The sequence below is a fragment of the Platichthys flesus genome, chromosome 4 (assembly GCF_949316205.1).
Source record: "Platichthys flesus chromosome 4, fPlaFle2.1, whole genome shotgun sequence".
Taxonomy (NCBI): domain Eukaryota; kingdom Metazoa; phylum Chordata; class Actinopteri; order Pleuronectiformes; family Pleuronectidae; genus Platichthys; species Platichthys flesus.
The window spans coordinates 26,436,497-26,464,356 of record NC_084948.1 but is presented as its reverse complement, the minus strand read 5'-3'; the positions used below and the strand labels follow the sequence as shown (position 1 = coordinate 26,464,356).

Here is a 27,860-nt window from a genome sequence, read left to right as displayed (position 1 = left end):
CTGATGAAACCTTGACTTTTGTGAACTCGCACAGTGAGAAAGAAATACAGTAAAACAGACGGGAGCGATTTCAGTGTGTAGACGAAGTGTGGAGCCATTAGAGCGCCTGATGAGAGGTGACAGCCATTCAGCCAATCACGTCACAGTGACATGATCCAAGGTAATTGGGGACCTGACACCCACGAATCAGCTGCTACCCACGTCGTTAGAGACAACATGGCACGCGCACACACACACACACACACACACACACACACACACACACACACACACACACACACTATAACTGACGAGAGAAAGAGAAACTGGCACAAGATGTTGTTTCAGCTGCAGAGACATAATTTATGAATAAACAAAGAAACAGCTGAAGGATCTGAATTTGGAGAAAGTTGAAATAATTCATCCGTAGACGTTTATTTTGAGGCCATTTTATTACATTTATTTATCAACATTTATTATGACCCATTAAAACCCATTTCTCATTACTTCTCATGACCCAATGCTAAATGCTTACATGAAAATATGAGAACACTCAGGGAGCTGATATAGAAAACACAGTCTACTGGGTGTAAGAGCATTATTATTATTTATTATTATTTTAAAGTATGATGCATCTTGTCAAGTTTACTTTAACGACCAATCGACCAATGGCTCTTGATACAGGTTCATTGTAAAGAGCAATGATCTGTGTGAAAGCACATGCATACACACACACACACACACACACACACACACACACACACACACACACACAGTGAGAGGACCCCGAGCCATACAAACACGATAATTGAAGTTACTGCAAATAATAACACTGTGTTATTATTTGTGTACGGTTCTATAAACGCATTCGGGATTTACCTTTTCCTTCGCCTGTCACTCCTCTGCCCTCTTCCCCCTCTCTTTCTCTCTTTCTCTCTCCCCCTCTCTCTCGCCCTCTTTCTGCCTGTGTGCAGTTTCACTTGCTGCAGTGGTTGGGTCCTATACCTGCTGACTGGGCAAAGCTAACTCCCTCTCTCACCACGGAGGAAGGGGCGAGCGGGGCAGCTACTGATCCTGTACACACATCTTAGGATTTGGGATCGAACCTGAGACTCTGTTAGGATCAGAGTTCCAGCTGGAAATAGAAAATGTCACTGGAGTGTCAGTGTAAACTTGCAAACCACAAAACGTTTCTTTATCATTTCCAATTTATTTCACATGAATCTCCGCCCCCCCGACCAGTCGAGGCAGGTGCTGCCCACATTGAGTCTGGTCCTCGAGGTGAAGACCGGCTCATTGTGGGAACTGTTGCTTTCTCTATAAATTGTATTTTATATTTTTATATATTTTCTTGTTATGTTTGGATTTGGGGCTTAGAATGTAAGTGAATACCTTTGCCATGTATTTTGTGAAGCACGTTGTTGCCTTGTTTAGATAAGTGCTATACAAATACAGTTTTTCTTATTATAACTACATGTTCACATTACTTATGTAAATTAATTAAATATGTGGACACTGATATACTTGTTAAAATACTTACGTTATGTATGTACTAGTTAGTTTGAAGCATACTCAGTTCAGACTCTGGCTCCAAATATACGATATCAGCTTCATTTCTGTCCACTGGGAGGAAGTGGAGACATATTGTCCATCTTTATATACAGTCTATGGTGAGCATCCGCACAGACAGACACACACACTCGTGAACATCAGTCCCCTTCACTGCTCTCCTTTCTCAGCACATGCAAAATTGAAGAGGCCATCGACGGGCGGCTCTGGGGAGCAGACTGCTGCAGACTCAACTCTGCAGCTGCTCCACTAAACCCACAGCACCATCATGTCCTGAGCAGATCTGTGAGAACTGTGAGAATCTAAACTGTAAAGGCTGTTTCTAGCGTCGACTGAAATAATAACCTGAATATCATAAGGTCGCCCAACAAATCATGAGCTACTTCTGCTTGCAGTGCTGTTAAATGTGCTTTGTGGTAGATAGCCAGGACAATACTGAGTCCCAGGAGACGGTCACCAGGCGGCTGTGCACCGTGAATGTTCCAGAGGGGTCGGAAAAATGCTAAACAAGCCTTTCGTGCCCGCGGCCGCGCTGTAGCACTGAAGCGTGATGAAGACAAGCCCTGAGCTTCTGCTGTACTTTCATGGCAGGAAATGATCCTGTATCACTGCTGCTAAGGCCTGGAAACCAGTGCACGTGTGTGTGAGTGAGTGGGACAGTGTGTGAGGACATGGGTATAGGTATGACTAGGCCGAGAGACAGACAGAGAGTGTGTGTCTGTGTGTGACCTTGCTGAAGAGCAGACTAGAAGGCGACTGCCGCTGAGCCCTGGGTGACTTTCAGGCTTTCTGCACCAGACCCTGCTGTCTGTCACCGTCGCACACTGATGATGCTGCAGCTGCGACAACCTCCGCCCCAGACTCAAGCGCTGGCAGCTCATCCTAGATGAAGCCACTGCTGATTTTAGCATCCTGGTGCTTGGGCATGTAGCACATGTGGAAGTAACTCAACAAAAATGCCTCACAAGAATAATTCAACATATGAAACGAATGGGACGCTGCTAACATCACACCCGACCACCGCTCTTCAGGGGAAAGGGTTCTGTTGAGGCTGGACTCACCAGGTCCAGCATGTGACCCTTCTTTCACTCTCGTAGCCAGAGCTGTAAAAAGGCCCGGCTCAGGAAAACCAATTTCCTTCTGCTGGTTCTTATTAAAAGTGCTCGACTGGCGAAACAAGCTTGTTTTGTGAAGCATTCACATGAAACTCAAAGTACTGAATCTATCAGCTAGCTTAGCAGTCTGCTTTCATTCAGCATGTGTTCTGAAGAGCCTGTGGCCGGTAGGAGAACTCAGGCCTCCACATGTCCTGCAGCTTTCTGCCCTTTGCTCCACGTCTTCTGCTAAATGCATCGATAACACTGAACCATGATGCATTTCTGACAAAGTAGATTCTCAGCTGTCGTGTTTAACTTCAGCTGCTCTCACCCAAAAACAACCAGGACTGAAATCTTAAGGAGTATTTTTTGTTATGACAATTACAAAAATCACAATGGTATCACTGTAAAAGTCCTTTCTATCTGTTCCGCCAGATGTAACTCACATCACAAGCAGAGATAACCAGTCATCCGGTGGTTTTAATATCACCCAGGTGTTGTCTATTGGATGGTGTTTACCTGGAAGCGTAGAATAATTGTCCACATGAGGCCCAGAGTGAGACGGTGGTTTCCATCCACGATGTCGTGGGAGCCGACATTTTCCAGGTGAACTCTCTGCTCCTTGAGGAACTGCAGCGCCTTGTCAACATTCTCCAGGCAGTGGATCCGCATGCGTCCCCGGGTCGGTCTCGGCTGAGGCGAGACAGAGACAGAGGCTCAATCACTACTTTATCGTTAAAATACTACAAACATCCGGTAATATTAGAATACATAACACAGACATTAATATTATCACCATAAGATACTTTAGAAAATCTATCCAGCCATCAGATTGGCTGGATAGATGTATGAACAGGACATGAGGTAAAGGCTTTTGTTTTTCGACCTCAGTGAAGTACAGGAGAAACAATTAATTTATGTACAAATGTAATAAAGTAATACAAGGCCCATTATGGTTTGGTTATGGTGTGTGTTTCCCACCAGCAGCTCTCCACTGAGCACCTCCAGCAGTCTGGTGAGCATGTATCCATCTCTCAGGTCGTTGTAGAGGTCAGATATACGACAGGACACTCTGGCCAGATGTGAGTTCACCCACTTGGTAAAAGTCTTCTTCTGCACCGCATCTCGTTCATCTGAGAGAAACACAGGAAGCAGCTTTCAGGAAACTAAAAACAACACCGTGCACCGTGTGTACTAATATACCATCTGATGCAGGTGTGTGCTAATCTGTGTGTGACCTCTGACCTGCCAGGGCCTTGATGCGGGAGCACTCGAACAGCTTGGAGCTGGTGCACTCCGTCTCCCAGAACCCGGAGCTGATTGGTCGGTTGTTGTTGTTGAGCTGGCGCTGGGCTTCCGCGTTGTCCAGGTCTGGGGAGGCATTGGCCATCGCGCCCGACGCCCTGGAACACACACACACACGAGGACACAGGTCAAACACACACACAGGAGGACACAGGTCAAACACACACACAAGGACACAGGTCAAACACACACACAGGAGGACACAGGTCAAACACACACACAGGAGGACACAGGTCAAACAGACGGGCAGAGAGGACACAGGTCAAACACACACACAAGGACACAGGTCAAACAGACACACAGGAGGACACAGGTCAAACAGACACACAGGAGGACACAGGTCAAACAGACACACACGAGGACACAGGTCAAACACACACACGAGGACACAGGTCAAACAGACGGGCAGAGAGGACACAGACAGACAGGACACATGACGCCATATGAACAGCGATTAAAGGAAAATATCAAAATCAGCTTTAGTGCCAGACTGATATGGATTATGGGGGCAGATGCCGATATATCAGTCAATATATAAATACTAAAAAAAGGCTTGTGGCATGTTTTCAGCGTATAGAATAAAAGGTTTCATCCTGGCAAACATAAATGCAGATACGTCTGTCTCGGACGATTCATATCAACCAACTGTCGGACTCTAATTAGCCCGTCTGTGTTGTCTGCCTTCAAAATAAAGCTTTACTCAGGGAGGACACGGACAGAATGAAGAGGACGGGCGTCACTGCTGGGTTCTCGTCATCCCTGTGTAACCGTCAAACTAATCCCCACGTCTGAGAATCTGTTCACGCTTCACACGTAAACTCGGACTGACTTCACGCACCTTTTAACCCCAATTTACTCACACACGTTCACTCAACTTCACACTCACCATTCACAGAGAGAAATAACCAATTTAACCGAGTGTACAAAAAATACGAGTCACAGCAAAAAGAGGAAGCTGCTCAGGAGTCCATGAAGAAACACACCTGTCCTTAGAATCAGAGCATTTCACAATAAAGAATTTTGAAATAAAACCTCTCTGATAATCCAAAGGACGGTGGGACACAGACTGAAAATGATTTGTCTCTCTTATCTCTCCCGTCCCGACGGCTGAGCACCTGACGACCAAAATAACTTCACCAAGAAATCACAAGGAGCAGCGTTAGAAGTAAGAAAGGGAAATATTCGAAAAACAGCCAAATGCAGAAGAAGACAAAACAGCGGCTGACTTAAAGGCCTGACAGCTACGTTTTGTACGGCTGCAGATATGAGAGAAATATGTCTGTTTATTGACTCTGAAATCAAAAATCTATGTATTTTAAATGGTTCATGACAGTTTATATCTTGTAAAGTGACGCCCATAGCTAGTTAGTTAGTAAGAAGGTTTGGTAGACAGGCAGGCATGTAGATTGGAAGGTAAGAAGGTGATCCCCATGAGAGAAATGTGAATATTCCAGCAGCACAGATACAAAACAAATACAGTAAAATAATAGCATAAAATTGATCTAAATAAAATCTAAAAATGTATTGAAAAAGAACGATATAAGAAATAGTTGTAGTGATTGATGATGGTTGTTGACCAGCAGAAGGCAGTTTTGTTTATAGATCATTTTCTCTCTACCACGGACGATAACGTGTTCAGGTTCAAACATGTAAATATGTCAGTTCATGTCATGTTGTCGTGCACACGTGACAGATAGAAAACACAGGCAGTGGTTTCTCCGGGAAAGAGCAGATGTGCCCACAGGATATGAAATATGCCATTTGGTGCTCTTCTCCGAAGCTGCAGACGCTGGAGGAATCCATGTTTGCGTGTTGTGGAAATCACAGCCTCGTCCTCACTGAGCGTTTCCACACGTCGGGCCGAGGGACAAAGCTGATTTAGAAATGTCATGATGGAAACGTCCTGCAGCTTCTGATTTACACTTTTCTGTGACTTCCTATTGTTTTTTTAGCGCTAAAAACAAAAACAGGGAAATACACCTTGAAGACGAGTTCCCATCATTTTGTTAAGGGCGACATTTTTGAGCAGCAGGCACTTTTATTTTGTAATATAGGTAAATGCATTGGTTCCTAAGATGTCAATATGACAAAGAACTATAATTGAGGCTTGTTATTTTACTGTTTAACCATAAACAAAGGAAACAAGCGTACTTCTTATGTAGAGTATAAGCATGGATGCATCAATTCTTTTATTCTGTAAAACGCTGATGCAGACATGTCTGTGAAAGGCTCATAGGTTCACATTCTGCATCTGAAATTAAAGAAATTATCCAGATCTATTTGTAGTTCCCCCCCCCCCCCCCCCATCAGATGTTTGTTGGGATTCTCTCAAGGCCCTAGAACTGCTCACCTCTCTCTGCACCACAGGAGCCCTTGTCCTTGAAATGCCTTGTAAGATAACACAGAATGAAAAATGTCCTTTCCCTCTCAATCCCCCTCAGCCCTCTCCCTTCCCCCCATCTCTACCTCCCTCTCTCTCTCTCTCTCTCTCTCTCTTTCTCTCATTCTCTCTACCTCAATCTCCCTCTCTCTCTCGCACACACACACAGAGATATCAATCAAATAAATTAAAAAGACAGACGCACCAACGCAAAATTCACAGATTTAATGTGAAATTAATGAAAGTTTGAACAGCAGGATGTGTGTTTGTATCACAAGTTTACATTAATTAAAACTGGATCAAAGATTTTAATGATTACGAGTTGGTGGTTGATTCATTATGATTCCGAGTGAAAGATTAGAAGTGACTCTGTGGGACTGAAGCTGCCGTGAAGGGTTCAGACGTTTCCCTGACTTTTTCTGCTTCAACCTTTCTGCAGTAAATCTCTTTGTCCTCCACCTCTTTTTATTCTGGCCTCTTCCTCCTCCTCCACCACCACAAAACCCGAGCTCACAGTTGTCACTGTTCCTAAACCACTGGAAAACAACGCAGCCGTATCGAGTAAATGTCACGGTGCCCTGCACGGCGGTGCGAGGAGGGGTAGTTGTGCTCATGCACTTAGCTGCTCTCCCTGGAGTGAATAACAGCCAAACATTATGGTGCTTTCTGTGGGATGAGGAGGCAGATGGTGGGCTGCAGCAGAACCCAACACAAAAGAAAAAACAGTATCATGACAACATCAGCTTGTGTGCAGCTATGTAGAGGTGTTAATCCCACTGTGCAGGAAGTAAAACACCAGTTCTAGACAAAACAGTGTAAGGAGTACTTTAAGTATTAGTAAGTATTTGAAGTAACGCAGTCCACACTGGACAAACAACTATTTTTGCAGATTAATCAGTTGGTTATTTTCTTGAGAATCATCGATAAAGTTATGAATGAAAGTGTCCAAAAGCATAAAGTGAATTATTGTAATAATATTGTGCGTGTCTGAACGGAAACTCTGTGTCACTCTGTCTCCAGACACAGATCAGAGAAGAGAGATCGATTCCTTCTCAGGAAGTTTCGGATCAAAGATAAAAAGCAGTTGTGATTTCTTTACATTTTTCACATCCTGTTTTCAAAAGTTGTTTCCTTATTATTGTCTGGGATGTTGATGATGACATCATGTTAAATGATGCAGTGGGATTGATAGTTTGACAGAACAACTACAGCAGATACATTCATGATTTAAAACCTTGAACAATCTACATGAGTTTATTAGGGGATTTATTTATTTGTAATAATATTAAATATTTTAAGATCTGCAAAAGCTGCAGTGGATTTATATTATATTAGCTTATCTGAAAAGTTTTGTCTCACTGCAACTGGTACAGAGTAATTCTGTAAAAGCCATTTGTGATTATGAGTTTAAAACATTTACCATTTAACTGAGATTATAAATAAAATGTGAAGAAGTACGAGTTTTGACATAATGATACAGTACGTACTGCCGTTAGCATGATAACCAGCTGATCTACAACTCTATGGTAGAAACCTTAAGGAGAGAATAAGGTATAAGTATGTATAATATCACAGTTACATGTGATGAGATCATTGGATTAGAGGAAAATCAATATCTGCCCCACAACTGCAAGTCCACATCAGTCAAACTGCCACACTGTCAGGTCAAAATACTGTGGTGTGTGTGTGTGTGTGTGTGTGTGTGTATGTGTGTGTGTCTGTGTGTGTGTGTGTGTGTGTGTGTGTGTGTGTGAGTGTGTGTGTGTGTGTGTGTGTGTGTGTGTGTGTCTCCTCTGCTTTGCCATGATCCTTGCCTAACCTCCCCCATCGGGTGTCTTTCAATCAATCAGACTCACAACACATAGGATAGCTCTGGTGTGTGTGTGTGTGTGTGTGTGTGTGTGTGTGTGTGTGTGTGTGTGTGTGTGTGTGTGAGAGTGTGTGCGTGTGTGTGTGTGCGTGTGTGTGTGTGTGTGTGTGTGTGTGTGTGTGTGTGTGTGTGTGTCTGGGTGTGTGTTATCACCTTTATTCATAATAATCAGACTCAGCTGTTCAGGAACCAGTCAGCCTGAGGCAAGAGAATCAATGCTATATCTGACAATAACACACAGACACACACACAGACACACACAGCCTGGAGATGATCTCAGATGGAGAAAAGACAAAGAGAACCGTTGACCTCTGAAAAATTGTATCTACATTCAGAACAGTTTCAGTCTCACATCAGCAGCAGCAATATTTTCAAAACATGGAGACCAACGTGAAAGAACTTTAAAAGCGTATTCCAGCCATATTTTCAAGAATGGTCTAACTCAAAGGAGCAGAGAGTCCTGTCTGTCCCCTTTTCCAAAAAACGCATGATGCCACTGTCCAAATATTTATCCTAGTGTATCTTTGTCTAAATCATGGACGGTAAAGATGGACGACGTGTGTCAACTTCCTCCCAATATCCAGAAATGAAGCCAAATTCTCTTGGATATGTGCGCTGCCATGTTGCCACCTCATCAAAATGACTGTACAGTAACTAATGACATCTCCCAACATGTGTTCCTGCTCAAATGCAAAACCGTAAAGTGTATTTGTGCTAACTAAAGGACAGATCATCATATGCCTGTGTCATTGTTTCTTCAATCATTATAATTTTTAATTAATTTAAAATCTCACTGCTCCTCTGTGAGCTTCAGTGAGTCAGGTAGGATAAGTGTGTTTATGTTTAATGTTTAAAGGACAATCGTCTTAACACTGTGCTAAAAAGTAGATTTATAATTAGTCTTATTTCCCCGTTTTCAATGCTGTATTTATTCAACTTCTTTACTACAGTGTTAAATATAAAGTGCTGAGTAATGCTGCCGCCCTCCCAGCAGCCAGGATGTGAAGTCAGAGATCAAAACCTAAAAGGACGAAGCTGCTCTGAAATGAAAGTGACGAGGACATCCGCTGCTCATTTCTCCTGAAGTCCATTGATACTGCTTCTCTGAGATCTATTAACTTTGCTGTAAATATATGATTTAATATCTTGGATCATCTTTCGTGATAAAAACACAAACTGGAACATATGATTGAGATGAAGGATGTTGCTTGTTCTTTCTGGAGAGTGGGTCTGGTTCTGGATCTGAGGTTTGTCTCAGATCCAGAACTCCACAGGTTCACACGTCAGAGTCAACTGTTCTTACACTGAACCATCAAACACTGAAACAGCAGCAGCCTCTCTGATCTCTCCATGGAGCTGGATGAGAGAGCAGTGTGTCTGTGTGTGTGTGTGTGTGTGTGTGTGTGTGTGTGTGTGTGTGTCTGTGTGTGTGTGTACATCCCCATGTACAATGTATGAGAGAAATAATGGTATAGTGAAAAACACATATTTTCACCTAAATGAATCCTAAACAAACTCCTCTATTGTACTGCTGGACTTTACAGGTGTTAATTGGTTAACTGCAACTAATGATTCTCATTATCAATTAATATGAATTATTATTAAAGCTGCTGCGTTGTTTATTTGGTCTTTACATTCTTCACAAAATAAGAAGAAGTCCAACAAACTCTGTGAGACACCAAGGTGACGTCATCAAGTCGCTCATTAAGTTCAGTCAAAGATCCAAAATACAAAGAAACTGAATTTATTACCAAGTAAAACAAAGAGTACATTCAATCAATGACCTCATAGTGTCAGCAGTTATATGTATGAGGTTGTGTGTGTGTGTGTGTGTGTGTGTGTGTGTGTGTGTGTGTGTGTGTGTAGAAGCGTCAGTCATACTTTCTCCTCTTAACCACTCACCCTTATTATCATCCCCAGCTACACTGTTGCTGCTTGTAACCACAATAAACCAAGAGGCCAATGGAGCAATGAAAGCGTCAGCCCCCCCCCCCCACAACCACCACAACCTCTCTCCTTTTATTATCATTCACCCTTTTTTTAAACTGTCCTCTGCCTCTCCTCCCATCCTCTCTGTCTGGCCTCCACACGTGTGTTCTTGGCTTTTAGCGATTGGCATGATACCTCCATGTTACCGAAGAGTGACAATACTCTAATCGTTCCAGAACAACGGCAACACCAGGCAACCTTGAAACGAGCACTTCACCCTGAAAGCATGAGGCTGTTCACTCACCGACAGCAGAATATTCAGAGGCCGAAGACTGAGCGGCTCGTTTATTTATAAAACTATATCACTGTCATCAAGAAGGGAGAAGAGCAAATTTCATTTTGTCACTCAAGGTCCTGATTCCTCATAAATTCCCAACCACTGTGGAAGTGCACCGGACAAAAACAGAATCAAAAGTTCAATTCCAGCTTGAGAAGTTGACGGGATTGGTTTAGTTAGTAAAATATGACTTGGTCCAAATGACACCCATAAGGATCCGACCCCGACAAGCTGCAAGTGCATTTTTTCAAAAACCTTTTCGATTAATCTAGTTCCATATTTTCCAGAGGTTATATTTTCTGATCCTCTGCTAACCTCAACAAAATGAAAACACCACTCAGGCCCAGAGCAACATTCACTATAAAGACCTGAACAGGCTCCAGGAGCATTTCCCCCCAAAACATTTCTATTAATATAGTTCTAGTTTCTGAACTCTACTCTAGAGGAGCTGTAGCGCTCCTCCTGTCATCGCATGGTTTCTGTATAATAATAAAAACTTTCTATTCTACATCAGCACTTGTTAGGATTTGATTCTCCATTTGGACTCGACATGTCACCTTTCATGAACCTGTTGGTTCTCAGGTCTCAGGTGAAACTGTTTTAATAAATGTCATCTTCAGGAACTGGAGTGCAGCTGAAGCAGATTTGTGCTAAAGGAAAGTTTAGCTCCTCTGTTTAGTTCCTGGACTTTTGTAGATGTTTGAACAGTTTGTTGTGAAAAGGGGAAACTTACACAAACTGTTCACTTACAAACGTCCTTCAATCAAAACGGGAGCAGGGAAATGTAAAGGCTCTTAATTCATAATAATAAAACTGGATCAATATCATTCCATAAGTGCTGAGGCAGCGGAAACACAGATCTATGGTGGATATGTTGAATTGTGTTTCCTTTTTGTATCTAAAGATTTCGATTCTCTAAGTGGAGCTAAGATCCAACAGGAAATTCACCCAAATATGGAAGAAAACACACCAGGAACGATTTATATGAAGATGCTCTGTTGTTTGTTTCTTTCCCTTCTTAGCATTTAGCTGCACTTATGATCCAAAAATAGCCTGAAGTAGATCAGGGACATCTGAGTGTCCGTCTCTTTAGAGGCTTGATTTGGAGACAGATGCAGAGAGGGAGATATAATCAAAAGACAGAGAGAGTAAACGATCAGGAGGCGCGATATATAAAGAAAGAGACGAGACAAAGATGTTAAAGAGACATACGAAGGAAGAGGTGGAGGAAGAGAGGGGAAAGAGAGAGAATATGGGAAAAGGAAAGAAAGTGAAGGAGCAAAACAGAAACAATCACTGGGAAGATAAAGAAAGAGAGAAGGAGAGAGAGAGAGAGAGAGAGAGACACCTGCCAGTGTTAATCAGTCAGTGGCAGCAGCTCTGTGTCTCTGTTTCTCTAATGGAGATACACACACACACACACACACACACGCACACACACACGATGGGTCAACAATATCTTTGAGATATTTAAAATCAAGTATCAAATAAATTCCCTTTGCAGCATCTGAAGAAATTTAGTAAAACATCAATATTCTCCACGATGAGTCATCCCAACGCCTGATGCAAAGAAATTGATGTCATCGCATCACACAGACATTAATTCAAGTTAAACTTGCTAAATGTATATTATTATATATAATAATATATCATATGTGAGGACTTGTGGCTCTTGTGTTCATCACTGTCACCAAAAACCCATTTCTGTATATTAGCATCACAGGGTTTGCAAATTAATCTGATTCATAAAATCCTAGCAGGCTTCTTCTGGCCTTTCTAAGTGTGAAATAAAACTTTGGAGAACTGTTTCAGAAAGTTACGCCTCCAGCTTTTATTTATCCCACCGTCCATCACGTTACTCAAAAAGGAAACATCTTGCTTCTCTTACGTCTCAATAACCTTTGCACTTTGTCTGGCACATTTTACTCTCTGGTTTCTAGGTTTTAATCCCAGTTTTTATAATTGTAAGTGTTTTTAGGGCAGGTGCAATATTCCACTCACTTTTATTCTGCATTATTCTCCTACACATCCTTGTGTCCTGCTTGTTGTACGATGTCCTGTCCTGCAGCTGCTGTAGCACTTTGGCCCAAGAAAAGTTTCCCCAAGGGGACAATGAAGAATATTTGATTTGAAGTTTGTTCCTCCTGGGTCTGATATATTTCTCATTTCTGTGTCAAATAACAAGCAGTGAGGCACAATCAGTCAACTCAATGTATTTGATAGTCTGTGTCATATTTAGTTCAATGACATGAGAACCTACCCAAACCTTGAATTTGACTGTTATAAAGATTTATAGTAAATTTGATCCAGGATGATCTCACTTTGTAAAAATATCCGAAAACGAGGCTGATGTTCCAGGGATGGAGGTTCTCTCGCTCTATTGCACAGACACACACACACACACACACACTCACAGGCTTCCTCACTGTGACTACACACAGTGTGCACTTTACACACTGCATTGAGTCTCCTCCACTCACTTCACCCTAGCAGAGTGAAACAACATCTGTAAGCAAGTGCAGCAGCCGCCGCCCAGTTCTGAGTTGGCAGGACCACAAGTCTTATTCCTAACAGTCACCTTGTGGTGGATGAACGACAGAGCGGCAGCAGAGAGCGGCAGAGTCCAGGAGAGGAGGCCGCTCATCATCCAGAGGATGACGACAAGCAGGAGAGGGACTCCATACTAACACTGAGCTGTGCAGGGAACTGGGAGATGTAGCAGTCATCGTTTCAAATCCATATCTTTTTATTTTGATAACGTTTGACCTTGATAATGTGTAAAACATGTGTGTGTACACTATATCGTATAATAGTAAACACTATAAAAGTTACTAAAATGATTGGGTGCTGTTATTAGCACCAGATGTACCAACGTCTAATAGTGCGAGGGTCACTTGAAGGTGTCAATGTGAACAAAATGTTGAATATAACATATCTAGTTGAGTATTGTAGAAATGTCAGAGATATGAGACATGACACCATTAGGTGTAGTAAATTCACTAAATGAACCAAACTGATGAGCAGCCTCTTGTGTGTGTGTGTGTAACAGAAAGACTTCATCTTCCATTAAATACAAGGTTAAAAACTTTCCATCTGAGCTACTGCAAACAACGGAAGGCGTGTGAGGACGACTGGCTCTTCGTTACCTGCAGTAGAATCCATTATGAAATAAGTGAATTAAAGCTAAATCAAAATATAGTCGATGCTTGTGTGTTTTCTCTTTTCTGTCCACCATCACACAGACACACTCACACACACACACACACACACACACACACACACACACACACACACACCTTGCACCAGTTAACCACACATCTGGATGAGTAGCTGCAGATTCCTCACATGTAATAGGCAGATATCTGAGGTCACTTTCCACTGCAGCTGTGATCACACACAGCCCATCAGGACCTGACAGGCTCCAGTGCATCTGCTCCTCGTGCTGCTGAAGGCTGCTGTGCTGCTGCTGGCCTGGTCTCACTAAAGCACACCATCATCAGGAATTTATTACCCCCCCCCCCCAACAGAAGCGCTAAATCCACCCCTTGATTGTGGGAAGTAATCTGAGGTCACAGACACAATTTAACTTCCTGCAGGGGTTCAGTGTTTTAAGCATTGCCGCAGAGATTGGGGGAAAGTTGTGGTTGTTGGTTTGCAGCGGATGGAGAATAGAACCAAGCAGCCCCTCTGTGATTTAAAGTTATATGTTCAGATGCAGGACCGAGCCGGGAACATGCATCCTCTCCCCGCAGCCCCGACACTAGGCCTCTGCACCCGTTCATCTGCCAAAACGAGACACCGAGCTCCGGCACGCTCCGCAAACACGTCTCCACGCATGCACCGCGTAACGCGTGTCGTTGAAATAATGCGTGAAACAGCGCGTCCCTCCACCGGATCACTGCGGTACCCTGCACCCAAATGCAGGCCGGCGTCCCCGCAACAAAACACCGCGCACCTCCTCCTCGCTCCCCTGCAGGGGATGAGTGCACGGAGCGGAGAGAGGAGGCATCCTGTCATCAATCTGTCGGCCTTACCTTCGGCTTCGGTGGCAGCTTCCTGGGGGGTTGGTTTTGTCCTCCTCCACCAAGACGGGCTGAATCGATGAGGACAGCGGTTTGTCAATGGAGGAGCTTTCTATTCCTCCTCGGTTAGTCCTCCTTCGTCCGGGTGTTTACAGGACAGGTCCGGGGAGTCTGCTCCGGGGAGACGCGGAGAGTCGGCGGGGGAAGGGGCGCTGCGTCCCTGCAGCGGTGACCGCCGGCCGGGAGACGCTGTCGGTGCTGCAGAGGATGTGAGCCGGTGCTGGAAGGAGGTGATGATCCATAGAGGTCCGTGTTTCCACCTGACACAGCGACCACCTCCTCCACCTCCTCCTCTCCACTGGTGAGGCTGCACTGAAATATCAGCATCAGTGCAGAAAGCAGAGAGGAGAGGAGGGAGGAGGCAGGAGAGGAGAGGGGGGGAGAGGAGGGAGGAGAGGAGGGAGGAGAGGAAGGGGGGGAGAGGAGGGAAGAGGAGGGGGAGGAGAGGAGAGGGGGAGAGGAGGGGGGAGGAGAGAGGAGGGGGGAGGAGGCAGGAGAGGAGAGGGGGGAGAGGAGGGGAGAGGAGGGGGGTGGAGAGGAGAGGGGGAGAGGAGGAAGGAGGGGAGAAGAGGGCGGAGAGGAAAGGGGGAGAGGAGAGGAGGGGGGAGGATGGAGGAGAGGAGAGGGGGAGGAGAGAGGAGGGGGAGGAGAGGAGGGGAGGGGAGGAGAGGGGGAGAGGAGAGGAGGGAGGAGAGGAGGGAGGAGAGGAGAGGAGAGGGGGAGAGGAGGGGAGGAATGAGGGGGAGGGAGGTGGAGAAGAGGTGAGGGAGGGAAGAGAGGGGGGAGAGGACGTAGGAGAGGAGGAAAGATGAGGGAGGAGAGGAGGGGAGAGACATGTGCGGGAGAGGAGGTAGGCAAGAGGAGGGAGGGAGGGAGAGAGGATGGAGGATAGAGGAGAGGTGAAGGGAGAGAAGAGGAAGATGGAAGGAGGGAGAGAGGAGGGGGAGGAGAGGAGGGAGGAGAGGAGTGATGATCAAATTATCGTACATGCTCTAAAGCAGACTGATGTCGTCTGTCACTCTGAAACATTGATTCCTTTTCCCGCCGTACAAACAGAAGAAATAAAAACAAATATGAGGGTCGACCAATAGACGGGCTAAATAAAGCATCCACATAATCATACGGACTAATTATAAGTTCAAATATTGCTTGGTCACCACACCATTGGAATGGAGGTAAAAGAGGTGTAACCTTAAACTCCTCCTCTCTCCTTCTTCCCTCTCACCAGAAATGGAGCCAAACTATCCCGGATTCAAAGGCCACCATCTTGTGCATTTGTCTACAGGTAGAAATCGGGGTGGAGTCGCGGGATTGAGTTCCCGCCCATATACCCGCTTGACCAATCATGAGTCAGTCTCAGGGGTCAATCGTGACCTTTTCACCTTGATTTGTTGGCATCAAATGACAGATTAAACTAAACTTCCCTGGGACATTAACACATCGGCATCATGAGAACAACCTAAAATGACTGAGAACAACTTATTATCAGACATAACTCTTAACTGTGGTTCATGTCCCATTTGCTTACATGGAGGAGGCCGGAATTATGACCCACACTCAGTCAGCCAGTGTTCGACAAGGCCGCTGGAACTGAGTGCGCGGCAGCACCCCCTACTGGTGAGAAACAGCATCTCCAACCAACATGAAGCGGATCAACTGCTCAAGAGGTGAAGTAAGTTTCTTCTGAGCAGGAGAATTCTTCTAAAGCTTTTTTTTTTAAATCAACCTTGATTTTTTAGTTAAAAAATAATTTTAATAGGGAGGTCTTTAAAAGCAAATGTTGTAAATGCCTAAATCCAGTGGGATCAGTGAATCAGATGAAACAGCTCCTATCTCTTTGTATGTCTGAAGTCAGATGATTTTAACGGTTGTGTGTATTTGTGTCTTTCAGTCACTTGGACGAATACGTTGTGATGTTACTCAACACATCAGGGGCAGCATCAGGAAGAAGCTGAGGACCCTCCACCGAGTCCTCCTCTTAACCTGAGTAAGAGGAGCTTCAGTGGGAACTCGGAGATATGAAGACGATGATGAAAGTAAAGGAGAAAGAAGACATATCCAGCTGCAGGAGAAGCAGAGACCTGAAAATGAGTGGAAGTTGATATTTGAAGCTCTGTGAGGAGAAGCTGAGGAGCAGCATCCTGGATCAGGAGGCCATCTTCCAGCAGAGGGAGGATCTGATGAACCAGAGAAAGATGGAGGAAGAAGTAAAACTCCGGATCCTGAAGAACATTGTGCTTCTGGTACACTAATTGTACGTATGTTGTCTCTGTCTTGTTCAGGAACTCGCCTTGAAGACCGATGAGCACAAGCTGGACGTCAAAAGGAGGACAATTAGAAGAGAGAGAGGAAGCGAGAAAAATGAAGAGCAGCTGGAGAGAGAGAAGGAAAGAACTGAGGGGAAAGAAAGGAGGGAGAGGATGAAGATGTTCCTCAGTTCCACGACTGCTTTGTCTCTGTTGTTAAATCGAACACTAGGAACACGAGGTGGTGTTATAACACACGTTCAACCTTTAAATATAGATTATTTATTTCTGAATAAAGGTGATATTGAAAGCAGCATTGAGATCTTTCATTCATAATTAAGTTGACAGTTTAAAACCATGTTTAAAACACACACATGTGCAGTGTCACTTTAAGACGGCAGCTTCCAGGCTGGCGGGAGGAGGAGTCTGGGACGCGGAAGCCTGAGAGAGAGGGGGCGTGTCTCTGCGCGGTTACATATGGTGACACGTGAGAGTGTTTTGAAGTGAGTGCCCGTCAAACCGCAGAGAATCGAACAAGCTGCTGCTGCTCCTCGTTTCCTACCAGACATGTCCGAGTCCATCAAGAACGTGTTGATCTTTGGAGCCACGGGAATGAGCGGGTTGGCGACCCTGCCCCTGGCGGCGGCTGCAGGTGAGAACACCTGCTAACATCTGCTGACATCTGCTAACATCTGCTAACTGTGTTCGGTTCAGTTTATTGACTTGATATGAACCGGAGGTGCTGTCAGTCAAAGTTCACTGATCCAACCTGGGACGCTCTAATCAATAATCAATTAATAATAGATTTACATTATTATATTTTTGCATTGGATGAGGAATTATAATAATATGATAATTTCCTCTTTAAATAATATTATTAATGGTCAATTCAAGATGCACATTAAAAACAACAGGAGTTGAGCCAAGATAAGATGAACAATATTAAGACACATGGATTTATAAATATATATAATTGTTATTGGATGTGAATAAATTGTATATCTTAATTATTTATACTAATGCAGTAATTGTCATAGAGCAGGCTATAGCTTAACTTGCGGTTATTCACATTTCAGTTCATGCATAACATCCATCCAAACTTTCAGAACTGCATGAGAACCAGGAATCATCTGAAAGATCAATAAATGCTTTATCGCAGTAACTGTATCAAGATAAGACAAAAATATGGTGATATTTGATTTTGTCCATATTTTCCAGTCCTACTTGAAATGCTTTTGAAGACTAACATAATTCAATATGAGAAATGTCTTCTTCGTGTAAGCTTAAATGTAGTTTCATTCATAAAGTCACATTGGAATATGACTCTAACTGCAAGTCTCTGCTATGTTTCATTCATAAAGTCACATGGAATATGACTCTAACTGCAAGTCTCTGCTATTATTGCCTCAATTTCCTGCTGAAAGACTCACGAATGCAAAACACAGGCAAACCCACACTGACACAAATCACTCATTGTGTCACAAGCATAATTTGATTCAACAGCATTTTCATTTCCTCTCCTCCCGCTAAAAAAAAAACTGAGTCACGCTAGACGTTGCAGAGCAGCAATGTGCTGAGTCAGAGCGTGGCACCCACAGCTGATAGTGAAGATGTCACTATCTCGCCTGCTCAGGATGGGTGGAGTCAATATTATACAGCTTCTGGTAGAAGACTCTTATTCCATGTGGAAGAAGCTGTGTCACAAAGTTGAATCCATGTGAATCCAAGGCCCAACAGTCCCTGAAAGATCAATCCAGGGAATTTCACACAATGAAAGATATCAGATCACATAATCTATGAGTTTTTCACTGGGAAATCGGTGACCTGTTTGGTTTCCCACGTGTCCTCCCTCAGGGTACGATGTGACGGTGCTGGTGCGGGACCCCACCAAGCTGCCTGCTGACCACAGGGCTTCCAGAGTGGTGGTGGGAGACGTCCTGAATAAAGAGGACGTGAGGACGGCCATGGAGGGCCAGGACGCTGTCATCATCATCCTTGGCACGCGTAATGACCTGAGTAAGAAGAAACTTTAGCTTTCCAGTGATTCTTCACTTGAGCTTTGGATTCTGTGTGGTTGAAAAAGACCAAACTGTTAATTTACTGAATCTAATTCAGATTAAAGGCCCTTGATTCTGGCTTGTGATCTTTTCACAGTGGTTTGGAATTTTATCTCCTTAAGTTGCAGCATTTCTTTTCTCGATGCATTTGTGCACAGACTGTGAAGCATATGATTTTTCTTTCTTTTTTTTATAAATTGTATATGACTTCCTGCAAAGATTATTACATTTCACACATTTTCATGTAACTGACTAAGTTTGCCTTCTAAACAGAGGATTGGAGCTTTTAATTGTGTAAAAATGTAATATATTTACTAGAGGTCGCCATAAGACTGATAACCTAACGTTCAACCCAGTGTGAAATCATCGTGTTAGTGTGACACAATCAGAATAACACCATATATAAAATACTAATGAGGATTTAGATAAGATAAGATTATAAGATGATCCTTTATTGATCCTCTGTTGTGGAAATTCTGAATTTACACAGAAGCACAAGTAGAAAATGTGATAAGAAGAACAAATTTAAATAGAAACAGAATCTACAATAATCAAATTTAATAAATGTGCAAATATAAAGATACAAGTTGTATAAACGTTGTAAGCTTAACCATAATCTTTTCATATGTGTACTTTACTCTTTAATGACGTAAAGTGGAGCAAATGTATTGTGTCCCGGCCTGAGAACTACACTCCAGCCCAGTTTTTAATTGTTGATTTACTTTCCACATCATCACATTGCTCTTTCTGTCGTGCGTTCATCAGGCCCAACCACCATGATGTCTGAAGGCACCAAGAACATCGTGGAGGCCATGAGAGCTCGAGGGATCCGTAAAGTGGTCGGCTGCATGTCAGGTACGAGTTCGAGTCTCTGTGGTCATCACCAAGATGGACAGAGGGTATATTTTATTTTATCTTCTATATCTCCTCCTCCTCCTCCTCCTCCTCCTCCTCCTCCTCCTCCTCCTCCTCCTCTTCCTCTCCTCCTCCTCTTCTTCCTCTCTTCCAGCCTTCCTGCTGTGGGATCGCGCCAAGGTCCCCCCCCGTATGGTTCCCGTGACAGAGGACCATGACAGGATGTACGCGGTGCTGAAAGCGTCCGAGCTGGACTACGTGGCTGTCATGCCTCCTCACATCGACAGTAAGTGGGAAGTTCTCCAAGTCGATTCCAAGTTGATTTGAAACAATACAACACAAAACCTCAAAGCTCAACATTGATTGAACATTATGGTTATTTTACTGTGAAAAGCATCTCTTATTGTCTCGCTCCCTCCAGACGACCTCCCTCTGACGGAGCGTTACCTGACAGCAGAGAACATGCTCAAGGGAAGAGCCATCTCCAAACACGACCTGGGACATTTCTTCGTCAAGTGTCTGTCCACCTCAGAGTGGGACGGCAAGACGGTCGGACTTTGGGGAGAGTACAAATGATCCTGAACCAACCGGGCAGATTTCATCCACGTGCTGAAGAGATTCCTTTTCTTGTGTATTTTTTATTTTTCTTTCCATCAAACACACTGGAGAAAAATCCATATTTATGAGTGCTGAGGCATAAATTATAGAAATATGTTTGTTCTTCTTTGATTTGCTGTTTTCCCTTCCATAATAATGATTGAGCAGCTTTAGCTTGTTGTTGATTTATAATAGTTAAATTTTTAATAATCTGTTTTAAAACCAGTGTCAGGCTGCACAGCTGCTTTCGCTCTGTAGTTGTGTGCAATTCTTCCCATCACGTCTGTGCTGTCACATGATCTGTTCTCCTCCATGGAACCGTTTGTCATGTGAGGCCAACAGTGGCCTCCCTTTTTACAGTTGTTAAAAAATAAAACTCTTTATTGTACAAACTTTGTTGGTGAAAGAGTGAAGTGTCATGTGGCCGAGCTCAGGCCGATGTCCAGCAACAGCTGGGTTGTGACTGAATTATATAATAAGATCCTGAACAGTAATTGACTCTATAGAACAGTGGTTATCAAACTTTTATACTTCAAACTACTTCCAGGCCTTAAACACGCACTGAGAGAAGTGACCACAATAACAACTGGAAACATTACCTGTGAGTTCTCCTCATAAGACTCACTTTATTGTATGTAGTATTATGGTTGAAAACAATACTAGTATTTATTATTGTTATATTTTGTGTTATGGATTTGAGCACTGCATTATCTGTTTTATTTGAAAGCACTTGCTATATAACTATAGTTATTATTGTTCTTATTCATATCAGTCGTATTGTTATAATTCTTCTTCTTCTTCTCAGTAGTAGTAGTAGAAGTAGTAGTGGTAGTATTATTAGTATTATTAGGAGTAGTAGTAGTACTACAGAGGAATAGTTACCCAGGTCGATCTAATCACTGTGAAGGAGTTTAGCATCAGGATCAGAAACTTTTCAGAATAAATCAGCCCACAAGCATCTATACCCTAAGTGAAGTTGTTTGCATATTTCATTTATTAAACTTTTAAATTTCTAACAGCAAATATTCAGGGTACTGCTTGATTAAAACCTTAACTCACATTGTCCACAGAACTTAAACACACAGCTAAGTTATAACTGTCTCTATGGACGGTCCTTGTGTGACCCAAGGTGCTTTAGATATTGATATTCACACTGACTGGAGGGAACCACTGGTGTTGACCCGCTGCTTCTCCCACACTTCACCTCATGTGAGCTCGTGTCTCTGCAGTCAGATGAATTGCACGTGTAGTGACTCCTCCTGACTGAAACGGGTCAAGTGAACCAAGCAGAGCCAACACAGCATCGGAAATACGTCATATCTCCCCTCAAAAATAAAAGCTGGTCGTAGAGAGGGGTTTTAAATATTAATTATTCTAAATATATTTATGCTCAGTGATTTAAGTCACTGCTTCCACATTTCATTAGTTTTTGGTATTCAATCCTATTGTATTTTATTGAGTTGTGTCGTATTGGGTTGTAATTGTGTTGCTGCTGGTGTATAACCATCACAATCATTATATCAACCTGTGTATTTTCAATTTCACATATATGCACCATATCATATTACATTGTATCTGATCTGTTTACATAATATATACTTATGTTTACGTTGTATCTTTATTACTTGAGTGTTTATTTTTATTATCCTCTTCCTCGCTGCTTGAACACAGGAAGTTGCCCCATAGTGTTCTAATAAAGTATTAATTTTCTATTTTTTATTTTATTTGTATTGTTTTACAAGGATATGAGATATGTGAATGTATTTAAACACATATAAAAATATGATGGGAAGCTGGAGCACTCTGAAATTATGTCAGTTTAGATTTATTAGTTTACTAAGGAAAAGGATATCTACACACTGTGCACAAAGTGTGTCAAAACCATTAGGATTCAGTACAATCCAATAAAGGTTTCTCTGATCTTATATCTTATTACTTACTTGGTTGTGGCGGAGGTTCCCGGGAGTTTATTTTGAAAGAGAGCAGAAGCAGTGGCTGAGTTTTCCTCTAACTTGATGTTATTTCCCTCAGTTTGTCCTCTATTCAAACGGAGGAGGAGTCTGGACTCTGCTGCTTCTTCTGCTTCTTGTCTTGAGTGTTGATGGGATTTAAACTGAAACAGAAAATAAAGAGTGTCATGTTGAAGGAGTTCAGTTCACTGCCCGTGTCCCTGCAGCTCTCAGGTAAATAACTGTCTCTGCTTGAAGTCTCATTTGAACTACTGCACTTTTTTAATTAGAGTTCAAAACGATGCAGACTTTTGTTTACCTCCTCTGTGTGTCCTACATTTTAAAATCTCTCTGTTTTGATTATCGATCCTCTCAGAAGTTGAAAGCTTTATTTTCTCACAGACACTTGTATTTAAACTTTCTTTTTGTAACTTTGTCTAAAACCTTCTGACTCTATGTAAAGTTTGTGATGTGGTTTCACACTTTGTCTTATATTTACTGTTAAAAGTGACCTGTCAGATCAGTGATCCCTGTCCTGTCGTGGTTGATCTAATCATTTAGGAGTCACTGTTATGTAAATCCTATAAAAACCAGCTCGACCCTTGTTTGGCGGCTGCTGAATGAGGCTGGAGGGAAATCCGCAGCTCTACGTGATACAATCATTATTCTGGAGTCGTTGTATTTGTTTATTAACTTGTCAAACGTGCATCTGAAGCGGATTTGTAGTTCTGAGAGTTCCTGTATTGGAATGTACCGCAGTAAAACTCCACTACCCACAATGCCCCGCGTCGGCTCCAGCCCCCAACTGCAGACGTTTTGGCGTAAAACTCAAATCACGAGCGGGAGAAGAATCAGTCGGTTCCTGAAAGTCCGCGGCGACGATCCAAAACGGGTTAAAACCCGAATCATGCGTTTTTAATGAAAACACTTGTTTTCTGAACGAGTTGAAAAAGCTGCGACTCGATCGATCGATTCGTTTTTCACCGTCGAAGAAGAAGAGGAAGAAGAAGAAGAGGAAGAGTAACGGTGGAGACGTGATTTAACAGGTCGGTTGGTTTAAAGACTTTTTAAAACCCAGTTAAAGTTCAGTGGTTTTCATTCTTGTGTCGGATCGTTTGGTTTTAACTGGGACGTTTGAAGAGAGTTTGGTTGATGAGGTTCTGAGTGGTTTTAATGGCGTTTTACAGAAAGTGGCTGTTTCCCTCCTGCGACGTGAAACTAACGTTACATCCCCCAACTCGGACTCAGTGGACCCGTCACTTCAGACTCACTTTAACTATTCAGACCTAAACTCAACTAAACCTATTGCTAACTAAACTATTCTAAACTACACTTTAACTATTCTCAACTAAACTAAATCTGTTCATAACTCAACTATTCTCAACCAAACTAAAGCTATTCCTAACTAAACTAAACCTGTTCTTAACTAAACTATTCTAAACTACACTTTTACTATTCTTAACTAAACTAAACCTTTTCCTAACTAAACTATTCTCAACCAAACTTTAACTATTATCAACTAAACTTAATCTGTTCCTAACTTAACCATTCTCAACCAAACTAAAGCTATTCTAAACAAAACTAAATCTGCTCTAAACTAAACTTAAACTCTTCTCAACTAAACTTCAACAATTCTCCACAAAAGTAAACTAAACTATTCTTAACTAAACTAAAACTATCCAAAACAAAAACTAAACATTAACTATTCTAAACTGACCTTATTCCAAACCTATAACTGAAACTATTCAAAACTAAACTAAACAATTCAAAATAAACTTAATCTATTGCAAACTAAACTTAAACTAAGCTATCACTATGGGACAACATAGTGATTATTAATGATAGTGTTATCAGTAGTAGAGTTAATTAATATATCTAGTAACTAGTTATCTGATCTATTCAACATCAACAAAGAGTGATGATAAAAAGCAACACATTCAAAAAGAAGTGAGAAGAAATATATAAAGCTTCACCATGAGTCATTCATCAATAATTATCTTATACCTAACCAGCTTCCTATATATCTATTAATATGTTGTTTACCGTTGCTCTTTATTCTACAAAAATATGTAATAATGATTTTATAAACATTCACTACATAGTTTAACTTCTGTCTCAAAGAATTATCTGCCCTTATTTATCTAGAACATTAGTTCATGTTGTCCTTACAACCATTTATTACAACCTGGTCAATTCATCGTTACGCCAATGATAATCGTTGTCTGTGTATTTAAGGATCAACATCAAAAAGGATCTCACCATAACTTTTATCAATACCAATACAACAAAGGATCAATATCTATATATTAGTATAACACTAAAGCACAGTGAGGAGGCCCAACCCATAACTGGTCCCTCTCAGATTCTCAGGTCAATTAGCTTTAAAAAAAGTTTTGTCATTCTCTTGTCATAAATAAGATATTCAAACCTCAACTTTACTAAAGAGCAACAATTACCAATATAAACTGATATGAAAGGTCTTTCTCTTGAATCAAACTCCATTCCATTCTTATTTTGAGAAACAGATCATTTACAAAATGATTACAGTAAACAATTGATGTCCCTCTTTCAGGTGGTCTTAACAGTGTCTCTCGTGTTTTGCAGATTGAAGATGATCATGAAGGGGCAGAAGCGTAAATTCCCCCCAGAGGACGTGGAGGTGTCCGACCGGAGCAGCCTGACCTGGGAGAGCCAGCGGCAGTTTGTGTTCTCCGTCTCCCTGAGCAAGTACCAGCGAGGCCAGGAGCTGCCGGAGCCCAGCCTGCGGCGGTCGGTGCTGATCGCCAACACGCTGCGGCAGATCAGCCTGGAGGCCTGCGGAGCCGCCTCGGTGGAGGCCTCACCAGGCAGCTCTTCATCTGAGCTCCCGGCGGAAGAGGAGGAGAGTGTTTTCACCGGAACTCCTTCAGCAAGACACCAACCTGCAGAAGCGGTGATTAACGGCCACTCAGCACTTTCCACCGGCCCCGTGGTTTCCTCTGGTTACTCATCAAATTGTGTTACAAGTAGGTGTCCGGCAAGCTGCCACTCGTGTACATCAAATGTTCCCCTGTCTTTAGGAGACGAAGACGAGGACTGGGGGTCGATGACCACTGATCCTGATTTCTCCCTTTCAGCAGCCATTTCCTCCATTCTCTCCGCACTGGACTCCACCATTGACGGGAGCCCTCAGGCAGCTCCGCGGACGCCCCTCCGCTCCCTGGAGAACCTGTCGAGGTCCCCGGAGGGAAGCACAGCGTGGGTGAAACAGGGAGTCAGGGGTTATGGGGGGGGCAGCTGGGAGCCGCAGGAGGAGTGCAGGGTGCGGGATAGCAACGTGGAGGTGATGTGGTCCAGCTACCTCAGTGATCTCACTGTGGAAGATCTGTTCCAGGACATAGACACGTCCCTGCTGGAGAGAGACATGGGAGTGCTCGGGCTCAGAGGCAGCGGGGGTGGATTCCCAGCCGGGGAGGATCTTCTCCGCTACCTGCCGCCGTTCTCTCCCGCCTCGCACCCCTTCTCCCTCTCGCTCAACCAGAATCTGAAGTGTCTGCCTTCTTTCTCCTCATTCAGCCCGGTGTCGTCCTCGTCGTCTTCTTCGCCCTCTCTGTCCTCGCCACCGTCTTCTCTCTTCTCCGGCCACAGTCATGCAAGAGAAGGACTGGAGCTGGAGCACCTGATGGAGATCCTGGTGGAGTCCTGAGAGACTCGTCAGCTTCATCAAACCCTAAACAGGAAGTCACCTGAACACCCTTTAACTAACTAACTGAACAAAAACTGAATTCTTCAAATGGACTGTCAAACATGTCCAATATTCTCTTTGCTGTTCATATATGTATAACTGCTCAATGAGCGATGTATTAGAAGATGTAGAAAGTAGTAGGAATGTTATCGAGAGGTAGAAATGGTTCATGTTTAAGACAGAAAATACAAAAGAAGCTGTGATGCATCGGACAGCTCCTGTTGTAAGTGGAAATTCAAAATCCTGAACAGGAAGGATTTGTGTTTCTGCTGAAAGAGAGATCGAGTGAGGGGGAGAATCAAGTCAGTGAGTCACTGCATAATGAAATGCATTTTATTAACAATTCCAGTGTGACTCAGATAATTGGAAATAGTGAAGTTCAGTGTTATCTCGCAGTTTGTGAAGTCCTGGTGTTAACACAGGAGACGTGGACCGAATTCCTTTAGAACCAGAGTGAAACGTGAGCGTGAGATCAGACAGGATGGGATGGTGTGGGAGGAGCCTGGTTGAAACACTAAAGTTATTGGTCAAATCTTCTGTGAAGAAATTCTTTAACCTCATATTTATCAGTTGGTTGTAGCGGAGGGAATCACGTCAGATATGAAGAGATCAGGTCGGGAAGACGTGGCGGTTAGACTCGTTCAGACCTGGTTTAACATCGTGAGGGATCAGATCTCCGGACACACTCTGGTCCAGTCAGACCTGAACGTACCGCTGTCATCTGATCTCTCAGGACGGATCCAGGTTCAGGTCCGAACAGGGACATGGTAGCTTGAAACTGAGAGATTAAGTGGTTCGACCAGGAGAAGAAATCCAGAAGAACCAGTATTTTGTGCAGTTAGCAAAGAAAAAGAAACGAAACTGAAAGTTTTAATCGTGTTTAAATCACCAGTTATATTTTAGTAACCAGAAGTTGGAGGTGCATTATAATTACATTTCATTCTGTATTCGCAGTAAAGAAAAAAGTTGTCCTTCCATATAGGTCTTTGGAAAAAAGCCCAACTCTTTAAAAACCTGTTTAAACCAGTTGACAGTCAAATCATGTCTCATGTGAGAAGTGAAACCAGAAAGAGTTTCATCCCACACGTTTCCTCTCAGAGGATCTGAGTTCAGCTGAGGAGCCACAGGAACCTTCCTCACCGTCCTGTCACGGTTCCTCACACACAAGTATTTATCTTCCTTTAGAACATGCTTTTATTCAAAGAGCCTTAACAGTTCTGTGCCAAATCAGGCCCCCCCCCCCCACCCTGTAGGTGCCACGTTATTTAAAGTCACAACCACTACTCAACCACTTCTGTTATACAGATGTAGAAGTTTAGTTTACATCTGAGATATTGCACTTTGTTGATGATATGCATTTAAAATCTGGTGCCATGTGGTTTATGTTTTACTCTGTATTTATTTAATGTTACATTACAGGTAAGATTTGGCCCGACTGTCCCTCGTCAGACCCGTTAGGTAAAGAGTGGTCCTGTTCAGTGTTCTGTGAACTGTAACGTCATTGGTTCTAGATATTGATCTGTCGTTATAACAAACACTGCTGTAACCACGTGACGGGGGGGGGGGGGGGGGGGGGGGGGGGCTGAGGAAGCACATGATGTTTGTTCGATTTCTGAACAGCAGGGACGTCGTCTCAAAACGTCTCTGAATCTGCATGTTGTTGTTAACAAGATGAGTAATTTAATGTTCCATGTTTGACCATTCAATACTGGTTTATTAATATTCTGTTATGGCAGTTATTTTTATTAACTTTTATTTTCTCAACATATATTTGAATGGTTGTGTTTTAAAATGAGGGCAGAATGCTCAGATACTATGTATTTAGACTTTTTTAAAAGAAGGTAAATGTTGTACTTGTACTGATGTTTTTAATAAAACGTGAAA

The 27,860-nt window shown here is 42.9% G+C and overlaps 3 protein-coding genes and 1 long non-coding RNA gene across 7 annotated transcripts in view; 3 read left to right on the top strand and 1 right to left on the bottom strand.

Annotated features, from left to right (window-relative positions):
• The window catches only part of LOC133951597 (spectrin beta chain, non-erythrocytic 4-like), a 55,287-nt gene extending 40,679 nt beyond the window's left edge, over nt 1-14,608 (bottom strand). The window contains exons 1-4 of the mRNA XM_062385630.1: nt 14,501-14,608; nt 3,891-4,048; nt 3,627-3,778; nt 3,165-3,338 (exon numbers count right to left, since the gene is read on the bottom strand). Of these exons, the coding sequence (XP_062241614.1) occupies nt 3,165-3,338; nt 3,627-3,778; nt 3,891-4,035 (471 nt within the window). The 5' untranslated portion in view covers nt 4,036-4,048; nt 14,501-14,608. The remainder of the gene's footprint in view (nt 1-3,164; nt 3,339-3,626; nt 3,779-3,890; nt 4,049-14,500) is intronic.
• A 112-nt stretch (nt 14,609-14,720) lies between these two features.
• On the top strand, nt 14,721-17,205 carry LOC133951600 (uncharacterized). The gene is made up of 3 exons (XR_009920485.1): nt 14,721-14,849; nt 15,777-16,220; nt 16,440-17,205. It is a non-coding gene; the product is annotated as an uncharacterized LOC133951600 (long non-coding RNA).
• A 48-nt stretch (nt 17,206-17,253) lies between these two features.
• blvrb (biliverdin reductase B) lies at nt 17,254-20,696 on the top strand. The gene is made up of 5 exons (XM_062385629.1): nt 17,254-17,446; nt 18,649-18,810; nt 19,617-19,706; nt 19,861-19,992; nt 20,128-20,696. Exons 1-5 carry the CDS (start codon nt 17,362-17,364, stop codon nt 20,280-20,282), a joined length of 624 nt encoding a protein of 207 aa, XP_062241613.1. The 5' UTR covers nt 17,254-17,361; the 3' UTR covers nt 20,283-20,696.
• A 1,486-nt stretch (nt 20,697-22,182) lies between these two features.
• On the top strand, nt 22,183-27,553 carry sertad3 (SERTA domain containing 3). 4 transcript variants are annotated; one of them, XM_062385626.1, is made up of 3 exons: nt 22,185-22,486; nt 24,857-25,257; nt 25,372-27,553. In XM_062385626.1, exons 2-3 carry the CDS (start codon nt 24,864-24,866, stop codon nt 25,935-25,937), a joined length of 960 nt encoding a protein of 319 aa, XP_062241610.1. In that variant the 5' UTR covers nt 22,185-22,486; nt 24,857-24,863; the 3' UTR covers nt 25,938-27,553. The 4 variants fall into 4 exon arrangements, with proteins under 4 accessions (XP_062241607.1, XP_062241610.1, XP_062241609.1 ...); XM_062385625.1 differs by having other exon boundaries at nt 22,188-22,486; nt 25,369-27,553; XM_062385623.1 differs by having other exon boundaries at nt 22,183-22,486; nt 24,857-27,553.
• The last annotated feature ends 307 nt before the right edge of the window (nt 27,554-27,860 follow it).

Bases quoted from the DNA above. Each gene is read 5' to 3' on its own strand.
- blvrb (XM_062385629.1), top strand. From the start codon at position 17,362: ATGTCCGAGTCCATCAAGAACGTGTTGATCTTTGGAGCCACGGGAATG. The intron at 17,447-18,648 runs GTGAGAACACCT...GTCCTCCCTCAG, and splicing joins GCCCCTGGCGGCGGCTGCAG to GGTACGATGTGACGGTGCTG. The intron at 19,707-19,860 runs GTACGAGTTCGA...CCTCTCTTCCAG, and splicing joins AGTGGTCGGCTGCATGTCAG to CCTTCCTGCTGTGGGATCGC.
- sertad3 (XM_062385623.1), top strand. From the start codon at position 24,864: ATGATCATGAAGGGGCAGAAGCGTAAATTCCCCCCAGAGGACGTGGAG.